General features: G+C 41.3%; 1 protein-coding gene across 1 annotated transcript; it reads left to right on the top strand.

Moving 5' to 3' along the window:
- Positions 1 to 2: 2 nt before the first annotated feature.
- SDHAF2 (succinate dehydrogenase complex assembly factor 2) lies at positions 3 to 15699 on the top strand. Its single transcript, XM_055312953.1, has 4 exons — positions 3 to 188; positions 3695 to 3915; positions 3996 to 4105; positions 14792 to 15699. Exons 1-4 carry the CDS (start codon positions 18 to 20, stop codon positions 14920 to 14922), a joined length of 633 nt encoding a protein of 210 aa, XP_055168928.1. The 5' UTR covers positions 3 to 17; the 3' UTR covers positions 14923 to 15699.
- Positions 15700 to 16545: the final 846 nt, after the last annotated feature.

Genomic DNA, 16545 nt, shown 5'->3' with positions numbered 1-16545 from the left:
CCTCCGCCTCTGGCGTCATGCGTACAGCCACTTCCGCCGTACGCAGGGACGCATCTTCCGGCTCAGGCCCTCAGCGCCGAAGTCCTCAGTTCTGGCGTTCGGAAGTTCCCGGAAGTGGCCAAGCTGTAGGTTTCCGGCGCGGGTCGGGAAGGATGGCGGTGGCCGCCACGTTCCCGCGTCTGGCACGGGTGAGGCGAGCGGAGATTTTAGGGTCCTGGGCAGGCCATAGTGGGGGCTGGGGGCTGAGTCTCGTCTTACGACGCAGTCATGGAGACTGCGAGGAGCATCCAGCTGCCTGACATCCCAGGGCAAGGGCAGAGCCAAGGAGAGATGCGCCTTGCAACGTAGGAGATTCAGGTCACGTTCACTCTTTCCTGAGCCCGCTGTGCCTGTCTCGTGCGAGACCCAGTTCAGATTTCACCTGTTTCCCCGGTGGAGCTGGCTGCACCGCCTCTGCCAAATCTGAAGTCTGTTCTATTGTCTAACACCTGTTATGATTGTACGACTTCAGATCATTCTGTTGTTGTTGGAGGCTTTTCGTTCACACTGTAAACTTCTCTCAGTACTACTTTTTTGCTGCTTCTCATAATATATTTGTAGGTTGCGTTTTCGCTTGTCTCGAGATATTTTCGAATTCCCCATTTGATCTTTGACCCATTTGAACTATTGGTTACTCATGAGCTAGAGTGTTGGTGATTTTCACATATTCGTAAATTTTCCAGTTTTCCTCCTGATGTTGGTCTCCAGTTTCATTTCATTGTGGTCATTTGTGGCATTTTAATCTTTTTTTAATTTGGTAAGACTTACTTTGCATCCTAACGTGATCTGTCTTGGAGAATGCTCCTATCCAAGTGTGCTTGAAAATAATGTATTCTGCTGCTGGTTGAAATGTTCTGTATGTGTCCATCTTGGTCCATTTGGTCTGTAGCTGTTGTTCAGGGCTTCGGTTTACTACATTGACCTTTTTTTTCTGTCCAGGAGTTCTGTCCATTACTGAATGTGGAATATTGAAATCTATTTGTATTGTGTTGCTGTTTATTTCTCTCTTCAGTTCTGTCAGTGTTTGCTTCATATGTTTGAGTGCTCTAATGTTGATTGGAAATCTATGACTGTTAAATATTCCTGGTGCGTTGACCCCGTTACCACGATATAATAAATGTCCCTTATTTCGTGACGGTTTTTGACTTAAAGCCTGTTTTGACTGACATAAGTAGGGCCATCTTTGCTCTTTGGTTACCATTTGCATGGGCTATCTTTTTTTGTCCTTTTGCTTTCAGCCTATGTATTCTTATATCTAAAAGGAGTCTGTTGGGATCCCTGGGTGGCGCAGCGGTTTGGCGCCTGCCTTTGGCCCAGGGCGCGATCCTGGAGACCCGGGATCGAATCCCACGTCGGGATCCCGGTGCATGGAGCCTGCTTCTCCCTCTGCCTGTGTCTCTGACTCTCTCTCTCTCTCTCTCTCTCTCTCTCTCTCTCTCTCTCTCTCTATCATAAATAAATAAATAAAAATAAAAAAAATAAAAGGAGTCTGTTTTAATAGCATAGAGTTGGATCTTACTCTTTAATCAAAACACTAGTGTTTTGATTGGAGAGTTTAGTTCATTACATGTGAAATAATTACTGATCCAGAACTTACTGCCATTTTGTTCATTGTTTTCTATTCGCATTGTAGCTTTTGTGTCCTTTTTCTCCTTCCTTGCTGTTATCCTTTGTGTTTTTCTTTTCTTTCTTTCTTCTTTTTTTTAGAGACAAACTTTAATCCCTTTCTCATTTTCTATTGTGTATCTCCTATTCCTATGGATATTTTCTTTTTGGTTACCATGTGCCTTACGTAAAGCGTAATTTATTTGAGAGAGTGCAAGCGCACAGGGAGCAGAGGCAGAAGGAGAGCATCCCAAGCAGAGTTGGCATTGAGTGCAGAGCCCAAGGCAGGGCTTCATCTCAGGACCTTGAGATCATGACCTAAGCAGAAACCAAGAGTTGTTTGCTTAACCAACTACACCATCCAAGCACTCCCACAATTACATATTTTTTTATATTGTATTAACTTATGTTTTTCTATTTTAACTTCTATATCAGAATTAGGGCAGCCCGGGTGGTTTAGCACTGCCTTCAGTCCAGGGTGTGGTCTTGGAGACCCAGGATTGAGTCCCATAAATAAAGTCTTAAAAAAAACAAAAAAAAACAACTTGTGTATCAGAATTAAGAGTGATTTACATATCACTGTTACAATATTACAATATTCTGTGTCATTTGTTAATCTTTACCAGTGATCTTTATGTTTTCATAGGCTTTTGTGTTTCTTTTTTTTTTTTAAGACTTTTTTTTTTTAATTTATTTATTCATGAGAGGCACGGAGAGAGAGAGGCAGAGACACAGGCAGAGGGAGAAACAGGCTGCATGCAAGAAGCCCAACGCGGGACTTGATCCTAGGTCTCCAAGATCACACCCCAGGCTGAAGGCGGCGCTAAACCACTGAGCCACCGGGACTGCCAATAAGCTTTCTGCCCCTTTCTCTTTTCTTCTTCTGAGTTCCCATATTATTTATACTTGTTTACTTGATAATGTCCCATAAGTCCCTTATGTGCATTTCACTTTCTTTCGTTCTTTTTTTAATTCCTCTGATTGGGAAATTTCAAATGACTTATCTTTGAGTTCACAGATTCATTCTTCTGCTTGATCAAGTCTGCTAGTTGACCCTCATAGTAAATTATGTTTGTTTGGTTTTTATATTCTTTGGTTCTAAAATTTGTTTAGTTCTTTTTAAATATTTTTCTGTTGATATTCTCATTCTGTTCATGCATTGTTTTCCTGAGCCGATTGAACATCTTGAAGACTGCTGTTTTGAGTTCTTTGTCAGGTAATTTATATGCCTGTTTCTTTAGGGTTGTCTTTTACACATTTATTTCATACTTTTGATCGGGCCATGTTTCTTCTTGTCCCTTGAACTTTATGTGGTGTCTACACTTTTGAAAAAACAGCTCTCCCAGTCTTTTTGGACTGGCTTTGTACAAGGAAAGACCTTTGTCACCAGTCAACTTGGCTAGAGATTCCAGGAGCCTCTCAGACTTTTGTCTTCTCTAGGCTTGTGCATGTAAACTCCAAGTTGGAAGGATTTCATGTCTTCTTTTTTCAGGAGCCTCTTACTTGATTTCTGGGTTTCTCATAAAAGGGAATTGGTCCATGTGTTGTTGAGTTGGTGTCTGTGTGAGAGAAGGAGAATGTGGGACTTCCTGTTCCATCATCTTGCTGATGCCACTACCTTATAATTGCATCTTGATAGGTTTTGCCCTTCTCCTGATTGGGAGCCTTTGGGAGATTAAGGACCATGCCATCAATGTATGCTCAGATTTTAACACAAACAAGCAACTAAAATGTATACCATTCCACAAGAATTTTAAGGGAATACAAAGGAAAGAGAAAATATTTCTATTGAAGAATTTCCAGAAAGATACTTGTTAAGAACATATTTGCAGTTAGAGCTGGATTCTAGTCTTAACTGCAATTACTGTTTAGGTGACCTTGGTTAAGTTGTTTAACTTCTCAGAGCCTCCACTTCCTAAGTTATAAAGTGGGGACAGTATCAACATAACTTCTTAAGAACTAAATGAGATCGAATGCATTTAACACCTAGTAAGTATTGAGTGGATGACTGAGGGTAAGTCCTCATAAAGATGTTTGTGGTTTATTTCAGATGCTTGCTCTGTCAAGGCGCCACCTAGTGTCTCCTTTGCTCAGCACACCATCCAACCGGTTCTACAGAGGTGATAGCCCAACAGACTCCCAAAAAGACATGATTGAAATCCCTTTGCCTCCATGGCAGGAGCGAACTGATGAATCCATAGAAACCAAAAGAGCCCGGCTGCTCTACGAGAGCAGAAAGAGGGGAATGTTGGAAAACTGTATACTCCTTAGGTAGGGAGATATGAGATTTGGTGTCACTTCTCTTTCACTGGAGGTAGCCTTTTCAACTTTGTTCTTTTTCTCATTTTTAGCCTCTTTGCTAAAGAGTATCTGCACCACATGACTGAGAAACAGCTGAACCTCTATGATCGCCTGATTAATGAGCCCAGTAATGACTGGGATATTTACTACTGGGCCACAGGTACTGGCATGATCAGCAAGCAGCATGATGTGAAAAATAGGATGACTTGCACCGATTTGAGTCTGGAATATTTTTTTCTTTCTATTCATGCAGTCTACTGAGTCCAGTAGACCCTCAACCCCAGTAGCACTCCAAATTTTTCAAAGTGTGCAAAGTTATTTTATTAGTTAAAGTTCTTTGTTTGCAAGTAATGGAAACCCGTCTAACTTAAGCAAAAAAGGAGTTTAGTGGGATGGTGTGGAAAGACAGTTGTTATAGATAAAACAGGCTGGCAGTGGTATGGAACCTGACAACTGTAGAAGGCTACATAGGAAGAGTTTCTTGGTAGTCTCACTTCAGCACTGCCTTTGGGAAGAATGGTTCTTACTGTACATAATGAGGATTAGCTTTGGCTGTGAGTAAAACAAACAAAAAAATCCAAAACAATAATAGCTCAAACAAATCAGGATTGTATTTTTTCTTTCTCATAACAGAAGTCCAGAGGTAGGCATTCCATTCAGAAGCCATGAACTCCAGATTCCTCTTGATTTACTTCTTCATCCTCAGCATGTACTGTCTTCCTCATGGTCACAGGTGGTTGCTGCAGGTCTATTCATCATGTCTGTGTTTCAGCCAGGAGTAAATGTGTAGCAGCACATGCCTTATTCTTACGGATCCTTCTCAGGAGATTTTATTTATTTATTTATTTATTTATTTATTTATTTATTTATTTATTTATTTATTTATTTTTATTTATGATAGTCACACAGAATGAGAGAGAGAGAGAGGCAGAGACACAGGCAGAGGGAGAAGCAGGCTCCATGCACCGGGAGCCCGACGTGGGATTCGATCCCGGGTCTCCAGGATCGCGCCCTGGGCCAAAGACAGGCGCTAAACCACTGCGCTACCCAGGGATCCCTCTCAGGAGATTATATACCACACTTCCACTTATTTTCCATTGTCCACAGTTCAGTCACATGGCTTTGCCAGTCATGATGAAAATATAGTCTATTTCATGCATCCAGCTACAGTGGGAGTTCTGTTATCAGGAAAAATGGGAGAATGGATCTTAGAGCATATCTCATTCATTTTTGCTACACTCTGGGTCTTCTGGTGTTATGTTTGCAGTCTATATTTGAGTCATAAAGTAGAAACCATTCTGTAGGTTCTGAGTATAAAGTGACATAATACAGAGTCCAGAGGCTTATATAAACATTGGAAAGCCCACAAAGTGTAAAATGTTTACTCTCTGGCCCTTTATTGTTAAGTAAAATTTCATCATGTGGATGTACCACAGTTTGTTTATCCATTGACCAGCTGAGGGACATGAGGGTGTTTCCGGTTTGAGGCAATTATGAATAAAGCCACTACAAATGTTTGCATATAGCTTTTTGTGGATGTAGATTTTAGTTTTTCTTGGATAAATACGCAGGAAAAGCATCGCTGAGTCATATGGTAAGTGTATGTTTAGGACAAATTTTTTTTGTAACAGGACAGGTAGTAAATATCTTAGGTTTTGCAGAGCATACAGTCTCTGTCATGAGTCTTCAACTCTTGCTATTGAAGCATGCAAACTGCCACAGACCGTAGGTAAACAAGTGTGGCTGCATTGCAATAAAATTTTGTTGACACTGAACTTTGATTTCATATAATTTTCGTGTGTCATAAAATATCCTTTTGACTTTTTTCCTCAGCCATTTAAAAGTCATGCTTAGCGGACAGGCCCTACAAAAACAGGCAGCAGGCCATAGTTTGTTGACTCCTCTGCCAAGTGAAAGAGGCCAGGCTCAAAGACTGGCCATATTTTTATTGTATGATTAAATACATTGCCTGCCCTGAGCTGAAGGCAGATGCCCAACCACTGAGCCACCCAGGCATCCCCAAAGAGCAGTTTTTAATTTTGGTGAAGTACAATATTTTATTTGGTGACATAGCTGATTGCGCTTTTGATACTATGTCTAAAAATTTGCCTTGGGACGCCTGGATGGCTCAGCGGTTGAGCGTCTGCCTTTGACTCAGGGAGTGATCCCGGAGTCCCGGGATTGAGTCCCACATCCGGCTTCCCGCAGGGAACATGCTTCTCTCTCTGCCTATGTCTCTGCCTTCTTAGTGTCTCTCATTAATAAATAAATAAAATCTTTAAAAAAATTTTTTTTTAAAATCTGCCTTATCTGAAGGCAAAGATTTTCTTTGTTTTCTTCTAGGAATTTTATAGTTTGAGAATCACTTGTTCAGGGGAGCCTGGGTGGCTCAGTTAAGTGTCTGCCTTCGGCTCGGGTCATGATCTCAGGGTACTGGGATCAAGTGCCACGTTGGGTTCTCTGCTCAGCAGGAAGTCTGCCTCTCCGTCTCCCTCTGTTCTCTCTCTCTCTCTCTCTTTCTCTCTCTCACTCACTCACTGTGTCAAATAAATAAAATCTTTAAAAAAAGAATCACTGGTTCAGTTTCTCAAAACATTCCTGCTTGGATTTTGATTGGAGTTGTGTTAGATCAAAAGATCAAATTGGGAAACTTAGCAATTCAGAATTGTCTGATCTGTGAACATGATATATCTCTATTTTTTGGTCTTTTGACTTTTAAAAAAACTATTCTTTAAAAATTTATTTGAGATAGAAAGAGAGCATGAGCTGGAAAGAGGGGCAGAGGAAAAGGGACAAGCAGAGTCCCCACTGAGCAGGGAGCCTGACATGGGGCTCGATCCCAGGACTCTAGGATCATGACCTGAGCCAAATGCAGATGCTTAACCAACTGAGCCACTCAGGCACCCTTTAGGTCTTTGACTTCTTTAAACAGCATGTTATCTACTGTTGTATAACAAATTACCCCAAAACTTAGTGGCTTAAAACAAACCTACTTTTATTATTTCAACTTTTCTGTGGGTCTGGAATCCAGTCATGGCTTAGTTGGGTCCTACCCTTTACTCTGTCACAAAGTTATAATCAAGGTGTCAGCCTACAATCTGGGGCTTCATCTGAAGGCTCAGCTAGGAGAGGATATGTTTTAAGTTCTCATATTGGCACAAATTAAATTCCTCACAGGTTCCCCACCTGCAGGCCTAAGTTCCTTGCTGGCTGTTGCCTACAGGTTGTCTTCTGTTCCCTGTCCCTCTCCTGCTGGGAAGCTTGCTTCTTCAAAGTGTGCAAGCCAAGAAGGCAAGAGAGGAGTCTGCTAGCAAGATGGAAGCCTTAGTGTTTTGTAACCTAATCACAGAAATGACATTCTGTTATCCTTGCCATCTTCTGGTGGTTAGAATCAAGCCATTAAGGTCCAGCCTGAAGCAGTGGGGTGGGGTGAGACTCATACAAAGGGCATGATATCTGGAGGTGGAGATCATTGGGGGCCATCCTAAAAATCTACAGTCCATGTTTTGTAGTTTTCGGCATATTGGAGCATATTTTGCTGGATTTATACCTAGGTATTTCATATATTTTGGGACTGTTATAAATGATACTTTAAGAAAAATGTTCAGTTTCCCATTGTTGGTAGGATATAGATAGAAAATTGATTTTTGTATACTGCTATTTTGTAGATTCTTTGGGATTTTTTCTATGTAGACAACCGTGTCATCTGTGAACAGAGAAGGTTTTCTTTCTTCTTTTCCAATCTGTCCCTTATATCTTTAATTTGTTTTATTGCATTGTCTGGGATCTCTGGTATAATGCTGAATAGCAGCAGTTAGAGCAGCATCCTTGGCTTGTTACTAGCATTGGGGGAAAGTAGTATTTCACCGTTAATATAACGTTCACTGTAGGTTAGTTGTAAATGCCTTTTATCAGATTGACAAAACTTCCCTCTTTTTTTAATATGTTGAATGTTTTTTCATAAATGTTGAATTTTGTCAGGTGCTTTCTAGGCATTTCTATAGAGATGATTGTTTGGTCCTATGATTTTTTTTTCCCCTTAGTTTAGTGATATGATGAATTTTTGATTGATTCTTTTTTCTTTTTTTAAGATTTTATTTATTCATGAGAGACTCAGAGGGAGAAGCAGGCTCCCTATGGGGAGCCTAATGCAGGACTGGATCCTAGGACCTTGGGATCATGCCCTGAGCTGAAGGCAGACGCTCAACCACTGAGCCACCCAGGCGACTCTGATTAATAGACTTTCAAATATTGGATCAACCTTGCATCACCACGATAAATACCACCTGACCTGGATATGTATTGCTTGATTTGATTTGCTAATAGTTTGGAGTTCTTTGTGTCTGTCTTCATGAGGGTACTGATGTGTAGTTCTCTTATAATGTCATCTGGTTTTGATCAGGGTAATGCTGGCTTCATAAAATGAGTTGTGAAGTGCTTTCCTCTTTCATTTTCTGGAATAGTATGTAGAATTGCTGTGATTTCTTCCTTAAATATTTAGTAGAATTTCCTAGGAAATTCATCTGGATCTGAGGTTTTTCTCTGGTGGAAGTTTTTAACTGTAAAGCCTAATTATTTTTTTATATAGCTATGGAATAATTCAAATTACCTGTTTCTTTTTGGGTGAGGTTCTTTAGTTAGTGTGTTTTTAATAAATTTGGCCACATTAACACCTAAGCTGTTAGTAAGTCTGTGGATATAAAGTTGTGATCATATTCCCTTTTCCTCTGAATGTCTGAAGAGCTGTAGTGAGGTCCCTCCTTTATTTCTGATATTGGTGATTTGTGGAGTTTTTTCTTTTTTTCTTGATCAGTTTGGCTAAAGGTTGATCTTGATCAATTTTATTTATTTTTTCAGAGAACCATAAAAATTTTGATTTCATTGTTTTTTCTGTTTTTTTCTAATTTCATTGATTTCTGCTTTTTATTTCCTTCCGCTTGCGTTGGGCTTAATTTGCTCTTATTTTTTTAGTTTTGTAAGATGGAAGTTGAGCTCATTGATTGAAACCTCTTTTTCCAATGTAAGCATTCAATACTATTAATTTCCCCGTAAGTGCTGCATTGGCTTCATGTTGCAAATTTGAATGTGTTATGTTTTCATTTTCATTCAATTCCTAATTTCCCTTCTGACTTCCTCTGACCCATGAGTTGTGTAGAAGTTTCATTTAAAATATTTCCAGATATTTTTCTGTTACTGATTCCAGTATGACCACAGAACTTATGTTGTGTAGTTTTAGGTCTTTTAAGTCTCTTAAAATTTGTTTTGTGGCCTGAACTATGGCTGTGATACCTGATAAATGTCTCATGTTCACTTACTTGAACATAATGTGTCTTTTGAACCTGTGGATGAACTGTGCTATAAATGTCAACTAGGACAACTTGTTTGATGCTGTTCTTCATGTTCTCTATATTCTGACAGGTTTCCTCTGTCATTCTGTTAATTAGTAAGAGAAGAGTGTTGAACTCTCCATTTATAATTGTGGATTTGTCTATTACTCCTTTCAATTTTCTGTTTTTCTTTCATATATTTTGAAGCTTTGTTTTGTGAAAACATTTAGGATTGTTGTATCTTCTTGATGAATTGTACTCCTTTACCATTTTTATGTAATGTCTTTCTTTATTGCTGATAATATTCTTTGTTCTAAAGTATCTGATAGTAATTTAGATACTCCAGCTTTCTTTAGATTAGTGTTTGCATGGTATGTATTTTTTCCACCTATGTTAGTTTTTCTATGCTACATATTAAATTACTAGAAACTTAGTGGTTTTAGATAACATAGTTCATACATATTTATACATATACTCATAGTTCTATAGGTGAGAAGTTCTATAGGCCTGTAGCTTAGTCTGACATTGGTGTCAGCTATTCTGCAATCCTGTCTGGAAGCTCATTCAGGTTCTTAGGAGAATTCATTTCTTTGTAGTTGTAGGACTGAGATTCCATTTGTCTTGCTACCTGTCGATCTCTTTCACCTCCTGGAAGGCACTTGCAGGTCCTTGCTACATGGTTCCTTCCATCTCAGCAGTGGAGATTCTCCCTCACATGGAATACCTCTCAACACTTCAAATCTCTCTGGCTTTCCTTCTACCACCAGCTGGAGAAAACTACCTTTGAAGAGCACATGTTGGGGCCTCAGTAGGTCATTTGGTTAAGCATATGACTCTTGGTTTTGGCTAGGGTCAAGATCTCATGGTTCTGAGATTGAGCTCCGTGCTGGGTGTGGAGCCTGCCTTAAGATTCTCTCTCTCCCTCTCCCCCTCCCCCTTTAAAAGACTAAATAAAGAGCACATGTGATTTGGTCAGAACCACTTGGATAATTTGCCTTTCCTGAGGTCAGCTGTGCCATGTAATGTAACCCAACCATGGTAGTAAAAATCATGCTCACAGTCCTGAGGATTATGCAGGGCTTATATATCAGGGGAGTGGGAAATACTGAGGGCCAACTTAGAAGTTTGCCTCCCACACCATCCTTTTACATTTAACCTATCTTTGTCTTTATATTTAGATCGAGCTTCTTATAGATAACATATGTAGTCTCTTTTATTCGGTCTTATAGTCTCTGTTTTCATTGGTGTGTTTTGGCTATTTGCATATATTCAGTGAACAATGTGGTTGAATTAAGATCTATCATCTTTTTCTTGTCTTTTCCATCTGTTCTTTTTCTCTTTACCTCTCTAGTTCCATGGGGTCTTTTTGGATTTAAAAAAAAATTTTTTTTAAAGATTTCATTGATTTATTCATGAAAGACAGAGAGAGAAAGAGAAGCAGAGGCAGAAGCAGGCTTCCCACAGAGCAGGGAGCCTGATGCAGGACTCGATCCCAGGACTCTGGGATCATGACCTGAGACAAAGGCAGATGCTTAACCAACTGAGCCACCCAGGCACCCCTCCATGGTTTTTTAATTGAGTATTTTATTTTTTAAAAAGATCTTATTTATTTATTTATTTATTTAAAAAATTTTATTCATTTATTAATGAGAGACACAGAGAGAAAGAAAGAGAGAGAGAGAGAGAGAGAAAGGCAGGGACACAGCCAGAGGGATAAGCAGGCTCCATGCAAGAAGCCCTATGTGGGACTCGATCCCAGGACTCCAGGATCATGCCCTGGACCAAAGGCAGGCACCAAACAGCTGAGCCACCCAGGGATCCCCAGATTTTATTTATTTGTGAGAGAGAGAGAGAGACCACATGCATGAGCAGGAAGAGGGGCAAAGAGAGAGGGAGCAGTAGACTCCCCACAGAGCAGGGAGCCCAATGCAGGGCTCAATCCCAGGACCCGGGATCATGACCTGAGCCAAAGATAGATGCTTAACTGACTGAGCCACCTAGGCATCTCTTAATTGAGTAATTTAAATTTCATATGATCTCCATTGTTGGTTTATTATTTATTACTTCCTATTATAATCTTCCAGTGATTGCCCTTGGCTTTACATATACATCCTTAATTAATCAGTCTCTCTTCAAGTACTATTAACTGTATCACATACGATGTAAGAACTTCGCATTAATATACTCCCAAATCCTCCCTCCCATCTGTTGTCGTAGTTTTTACTTAAGCTGTAAGCCTACACTATATTTCTTTAGTTTCACTTTAGACAGTCATTTTTAGAACCGCTTAAAATAAGGAAAAGAATATATTTTACATTTGTATATATAAATTATAACTTTTAGGGGATCCCTGGATGGCTCAGCCATTTGGCACCTGCCTTCGGCCCAGGGCATAATCCTGGCGTCCCGGGATTGAGTCACATGTCAGTCTCTTTGCATGGAGTCTGCTTCTCCCTCTGCCTGTGTCTCTGCTTCTCACTCTCTGTGTGTCTCTCATGAATAAATGAATAAAATCTTTTAAAAAATTATAACTTACATTGCGTCATATATATATATATATACACAAAAATATATAACAATGTATCAAATACACTAACCTTTATTTTAATTGTCTAGAGATTTTCATTTCTTTGTATTTCTTTTCTTTGTATAGATCCATTTTTCTATCTGTATCCTGTTCCTTCTGCCTGAAGAACTTCCTTAAATATTTCTTGTAGTGCAGATCCACTATTATGAATTATCTCTGTTTTTGTAATTTTTGGAAGATATTTTCACTGGGTGTAGAATTACAGGCTCACAGTATTTTCTTTCAGCACTTTACAGGGACATACTTCTTTTGCTGTTAGTGTGCAGGATTGAGTCAGTCTGATTGGGAGTTGGCACTGGCTTCGGGTTTGCTGTCTTGGTTACCTTCGTTGTACCATTAACTTCCAATTCCCATCGAGTTACCAGGTTCTGTTTCCTGGTTTGTGTAGCAGACAAGAGGTCTGCTATGTCTTTACTCCTGTATATGTAACATATCTTTCCTGAATGTTTATAGCATTTCATCTGTGGTTTCTAGCTGTTGAATACGATGTGTCTTGATGTTTGTCCTTGGTATTTTTCCTGCTTGGGTTCCCTGGGCACGTTGGGTCCTATTACACAGTTTCTTATTACTCTACAGCTTTTTGATTCTGTTTTGTGTCTTTTAAGTCTTTTCTTTATATGTATCAGGTTGGGGAATTTCTATTGGGTAAGGCCGATTGATTTGTCTTCCAGTGGCCAGTTCTTTCCTTGACTGCAGTGTTGAGTCTCTTGGTTAGCCTGTTGAGGTCAATCTGCTTATTTGCTACTGTATTTTTTTTTTTTTAACATTTATGTTTGACTTCTATAGTTTCCAACTCTACCGAAGTTGCTCATCTGTTCCTACATTTTGTTTACTTGTTCTGCTAGAGCTTTTAACATATCAGTTCTTTAAATTTGGTAGTAGTTCTAAAATTGGTGTCACCCCCAAGGTTTTTTCTGTTGACTGCTTTGTCCCTTTGCAGTGTGTGTTTGTCTCCTTTTGTGTGCATGTGTATCTCATAATTTTTGATTGAGTGTTAGACATTATGAGCAAGACAGTAAAGACTGAAATAAATAGTATTCATGCCTGAAAATGGGCATGCTTCCAGCAGGCTGTTAGTATGGGGATGGAGTCAGTCTAGTTAGGAGTTAAGCTTGCCTGGATTCTGTTAGGGCTTTGCTTCTCTTCACTGCACCACAAGCCTCTATTGCTACCATCTGCTTTGAGTAGGGGCTGAGTTTCCGGAAGGTATTTCTCAGTGTTCCTGTTCTACCCTCAGCATTCAGCCTTCCTTCTATTTTTGTGCCTCTCAGGGAATCTCTGTGCTCTTCTTGCTTTTCCCCAGCAGTAAATTACTGTTGCTTCCCACTTAGTGCTTCCCTCCCATGGGGCGGGGAAGGAAGGCTGGGAGAACATTTTCTGTTATCCTGGTTCAGTCCCTGGGGCCCTGCTTCTCAGGGATGGGCTTTCTCTGTGGCCCTGCCTATCCCACAGGAGTAGAAGTTTGGTTTGTTTTGTTTTTCTATTCTTTTTTCACCATCCCAAAAAGGTCTCCTCACATGTGTTCAGTAGGAGACAGGATTTGCAGACCTACTCCCAGTTTCTTATGGCTTTTGTTCTGTAGAGAAAAGGCCAGGCTGGACTTTATGCTTTTTTTGCAGTCTTGGCTGCTCCCCTGCTTCTGACCTGCACCGCTCAGGGAGGTGTTCTCACACCTCCTGACCTGAACTTACCATGGATCAGGATCCAGGAGCAGGAGCATACTCGGGAGGTTTGTTGAGAATAGTCCACAGGATGTGCATTCCCCCAGTGTCTGTGGCTAGCCCACACTTGGCTTGTAGCAGTTTGTAAAAAATTGTAGCCAAACTCTTCTTCCCTGCCAGATGGTCTCTAGCATCTCTTCTTCCTGGGCCCTGTCTCAGGCAAGCAGATGCTCATGTGCAATTTCTCCTTTGAGGGCCTTCCCTTAGATCTTATTCTACTTGGTTGCCCCATGACCTCAGTTCTCAGATGACTTCACAGAAAGTCATGCTGTTTATGGTTTTGCTGGCTTTTCTTGTGAGGATGAGCACAGTGTTCTTTCCAACTTGTACCATCCTTAGGGGAAGCCTAAATCTCCTGGACTTCATTTCAGTGATCACAGAAAAAGAAAAAGATGACAAGCCCACTAGATGCTGGGCTCAGTGCTGAGTGAGGGGGAATTCAGCTTTGTTTTGAGAAATTCTCTCTCCTGGCATTGTAGTCTTGATAGGAGAGTCATTCTCAAACACATTACCTAAGCTTTCCCCGGGGAAGGCTTTGCTTGTAATTGGAATCTTATTCAAGTGTCTTAGGGTGGATAGAGAGAGGTGGGAGGTAAACAACCATACTGGGACCCCCTCGCACACTCCTAAGACACACTCTCATGGTCTTTGCTCCGTGCTGTTGTGGCCTCCATCCAAACCTGGTTCTCCAGGTTCACATCCATCTTGTGTTCCTCTAATAGCCTTCTAAGAAATTCCTTTTTGCTGAAGTTAGTAGAGCCACTAGTTTGTCATGTACAACCAAGGACTTCTGCCTCTGGAAATGTATAAGCTGGAAGAAGAAACACGATACCCAGAAAACACTGAGATGCCAAGTGCAAAGCAAAATGATGCCACCAAGCTTGGACAGGTCAGGGGTCGGCAGCCTTGTTCATAAAAGACCAGACAGTAAATATTTTAGTCTGTGGCCACATGGTCTCTGTTGGAACTATTCAGCTCTACCATCCTAGGTAAAAGCAGCCATGGACAATATGTAAACAGATGGGAGCAGCTGTTCAATAGAGCTATTTACAGTACAGCTCCTGCTGTAGGCTACCATGTATATTTAGAGGAAGAATGGAGACAGTCTATGTATCTACTGGTTCTTTGCAGAGGCCAGAGTTTCAAGTTTCAGGGTCCTTATGCCTGAGTACTGACTGACATAATTCTTTCTGCCCATTCTTCTCTTGCAGAAGCAAAACCAGCCCCAGAAATATTTGAAAACGAAGTCATGGCACTGCTGAGAGACTTTGCTAAAAACAAAAACAAAGAGCAGAGACTGCGTGCCCCAGATCTGGAATACCTCTTTGAAAAGCCACATTGAGGGCAGCCTGGGTGGCTCAGCGGTTTAGTGCCGCTTTCAGCCCAGGGCGTGATCCTGGAGACCCAGGATCAAGTCCCACGTCGGGCTCCCTGCAAATAAAATCTTTAAAAAAAAAAAAAAAAAAGTGAAAAGCCACTTTGAGCTGTGTACCACTGCCTGCCATGGGGGCTCAGTCCCTGGACTCTAGGTTAGACAAGACACTAGCCTTGACCTCCTGCTTCTCCTTAGAAACTCAGTCAACCCAGGCCATTTGTCTTATCTCAAGTGATGGTCCCATCTCGTAGGACACGTCAATGTTAAGTGTGACTCATTCAAACACTTATTTTGCTCAGTTTTAATCCTCAGAAGGGGTTGCTGGTGTTGCCACCACTCTGACCTATTCCCTGGCTCCTCGCTCTGGAGGCAGGCCTCTGCCACAGGAGGGCACTGTTGGGGAAGCAATTGTGCTGGCTCATTGCTTTAGCCAGTAGCATATGCCTGGTGAAAAGAAGCAGCCAGCTGCTGGTGCTGTGTGTTGAGCTTCCCTGAGCAGCCCAGGGCTTTGTTCAAGTGAAATCTCCCCGACCACCTTCCAACCTGGTATGGTTCTTCCCGCCAAGGGAGGTGGACCCAAGCCCCCTGAGCCAAATCTTTTAGAGGCACAGCAGGCAGAACGAGGGCAGCCAGCAGGAATGTGTGGGTATGCTGCTGACGAAGTCCACATCCTCATCATCAGATTTTCTCCAAAACATTCACTGTAAACTGAAGATAATTAAATATTAAAGAATATTTTACAAAGGAAAAGTCACAGTTCCTCAGCCCTCACACAATTATTGTCTGTTTTCATATAATCCATAGTGATTTATCTCTAGAACTTCACAAGGTGACAACAGGTTTTATTCCCATGTAGCACAATAGCAAACTTTTCTGTATTTCCACAGTCTTCCCAATTACCGTAGCTGACAAATTGACAACACGCAAGCAGTAACATCTTAGATGAATCATTTGGGAGTACTGAGCTCTGGGACAGGAAGACTTATGTGTGGCTAGCAGTGGTCTCCCCAGCAGGATTTTGCCCTCAAAACCATAACTGAGTCAGAGCAGTCATCACCCAAGGCTGGGTCAGGATCATCCGACGGTGTGGACCTCAAGAAGGCAGGCCAGGAAACGTAAACATGTGGTTGATGATCACAGGAGATGCACGCAGAGAGGAAGGGCCTGCTTCCAGGGTTCTAGACCTCAGGAGTTCCCAGAGAGCCTCTTTCTGATCCTTCCTGCCTCTCAGTGTCCCTGGCTAGGGAGAGAGAGGAAGAGTAGCAGCCTTTGCTTACATGACCTTGTGAACGCCTCGTAGCACCCATATGGAAACATGGTATTATGCTAATTTTATAGAAGAGAAAGTGGGATCAGTAATTTGTCCAAAGTCCTGTGGCTATTCAATCAGAAAGTGACAGTTCAGTTTTCCTCCAAAGCATGTGAACTTTCCACTAGAACTGTCTCCTTTACTGGCAGAAGCTTAGTAGAAATTCATGCTTTGCAGTTAGGGCAAAGACATGATGTTTCTGAGACATGAAACTGTGTGTCACAAAGAGGGCACATAGCTGCCAGAGGGCTTCCCAAACGTGGTGATCGAGGGCAGCTCTC

This window comes from Nyctereutes procyonoides, unplaced genomic scaffold (genome assembly GCF_905146905.1).
Source record: "Nyctereutes procyonoides isolate TBG_1078 unplaced genomic scaffold, NYPRO_anot_genome, whole genome shotgun sequence".
Classification (NCBI taxonomy): Eukaryota; Metazoa; Chordata; class Mammalia; order Carnivora; family Canidae; genus Nyctereutes; species Nyctereutes procyonoides.
This window is presented reverse-complemented; position numbering and strand designations above follow the sequence as displayed.

Coding starts and splice junctions, on each gene's coding strand:
- SDHAF2 (XM_055312953.1), top strand. CDS start 18: ATGCGTACAGCCACTTCCGCCGTACGCAGGGACGCATCTTCCGGCTCA. Junction 189..3,694: donor CGTTCCCGCGTCTGGCACGG/GTGAGGCGAGCG, acceptor GGTTTATTTCAG/ATGCTTGCTCTGTCAAGGCG. Junction 3,916..3,995: donor GAAAACTGTATACTCCTTAG/GTAGGGAGATAT, acceptor TCTCATTTTTAG/CCTCTTTGCTAAAGAGTATC.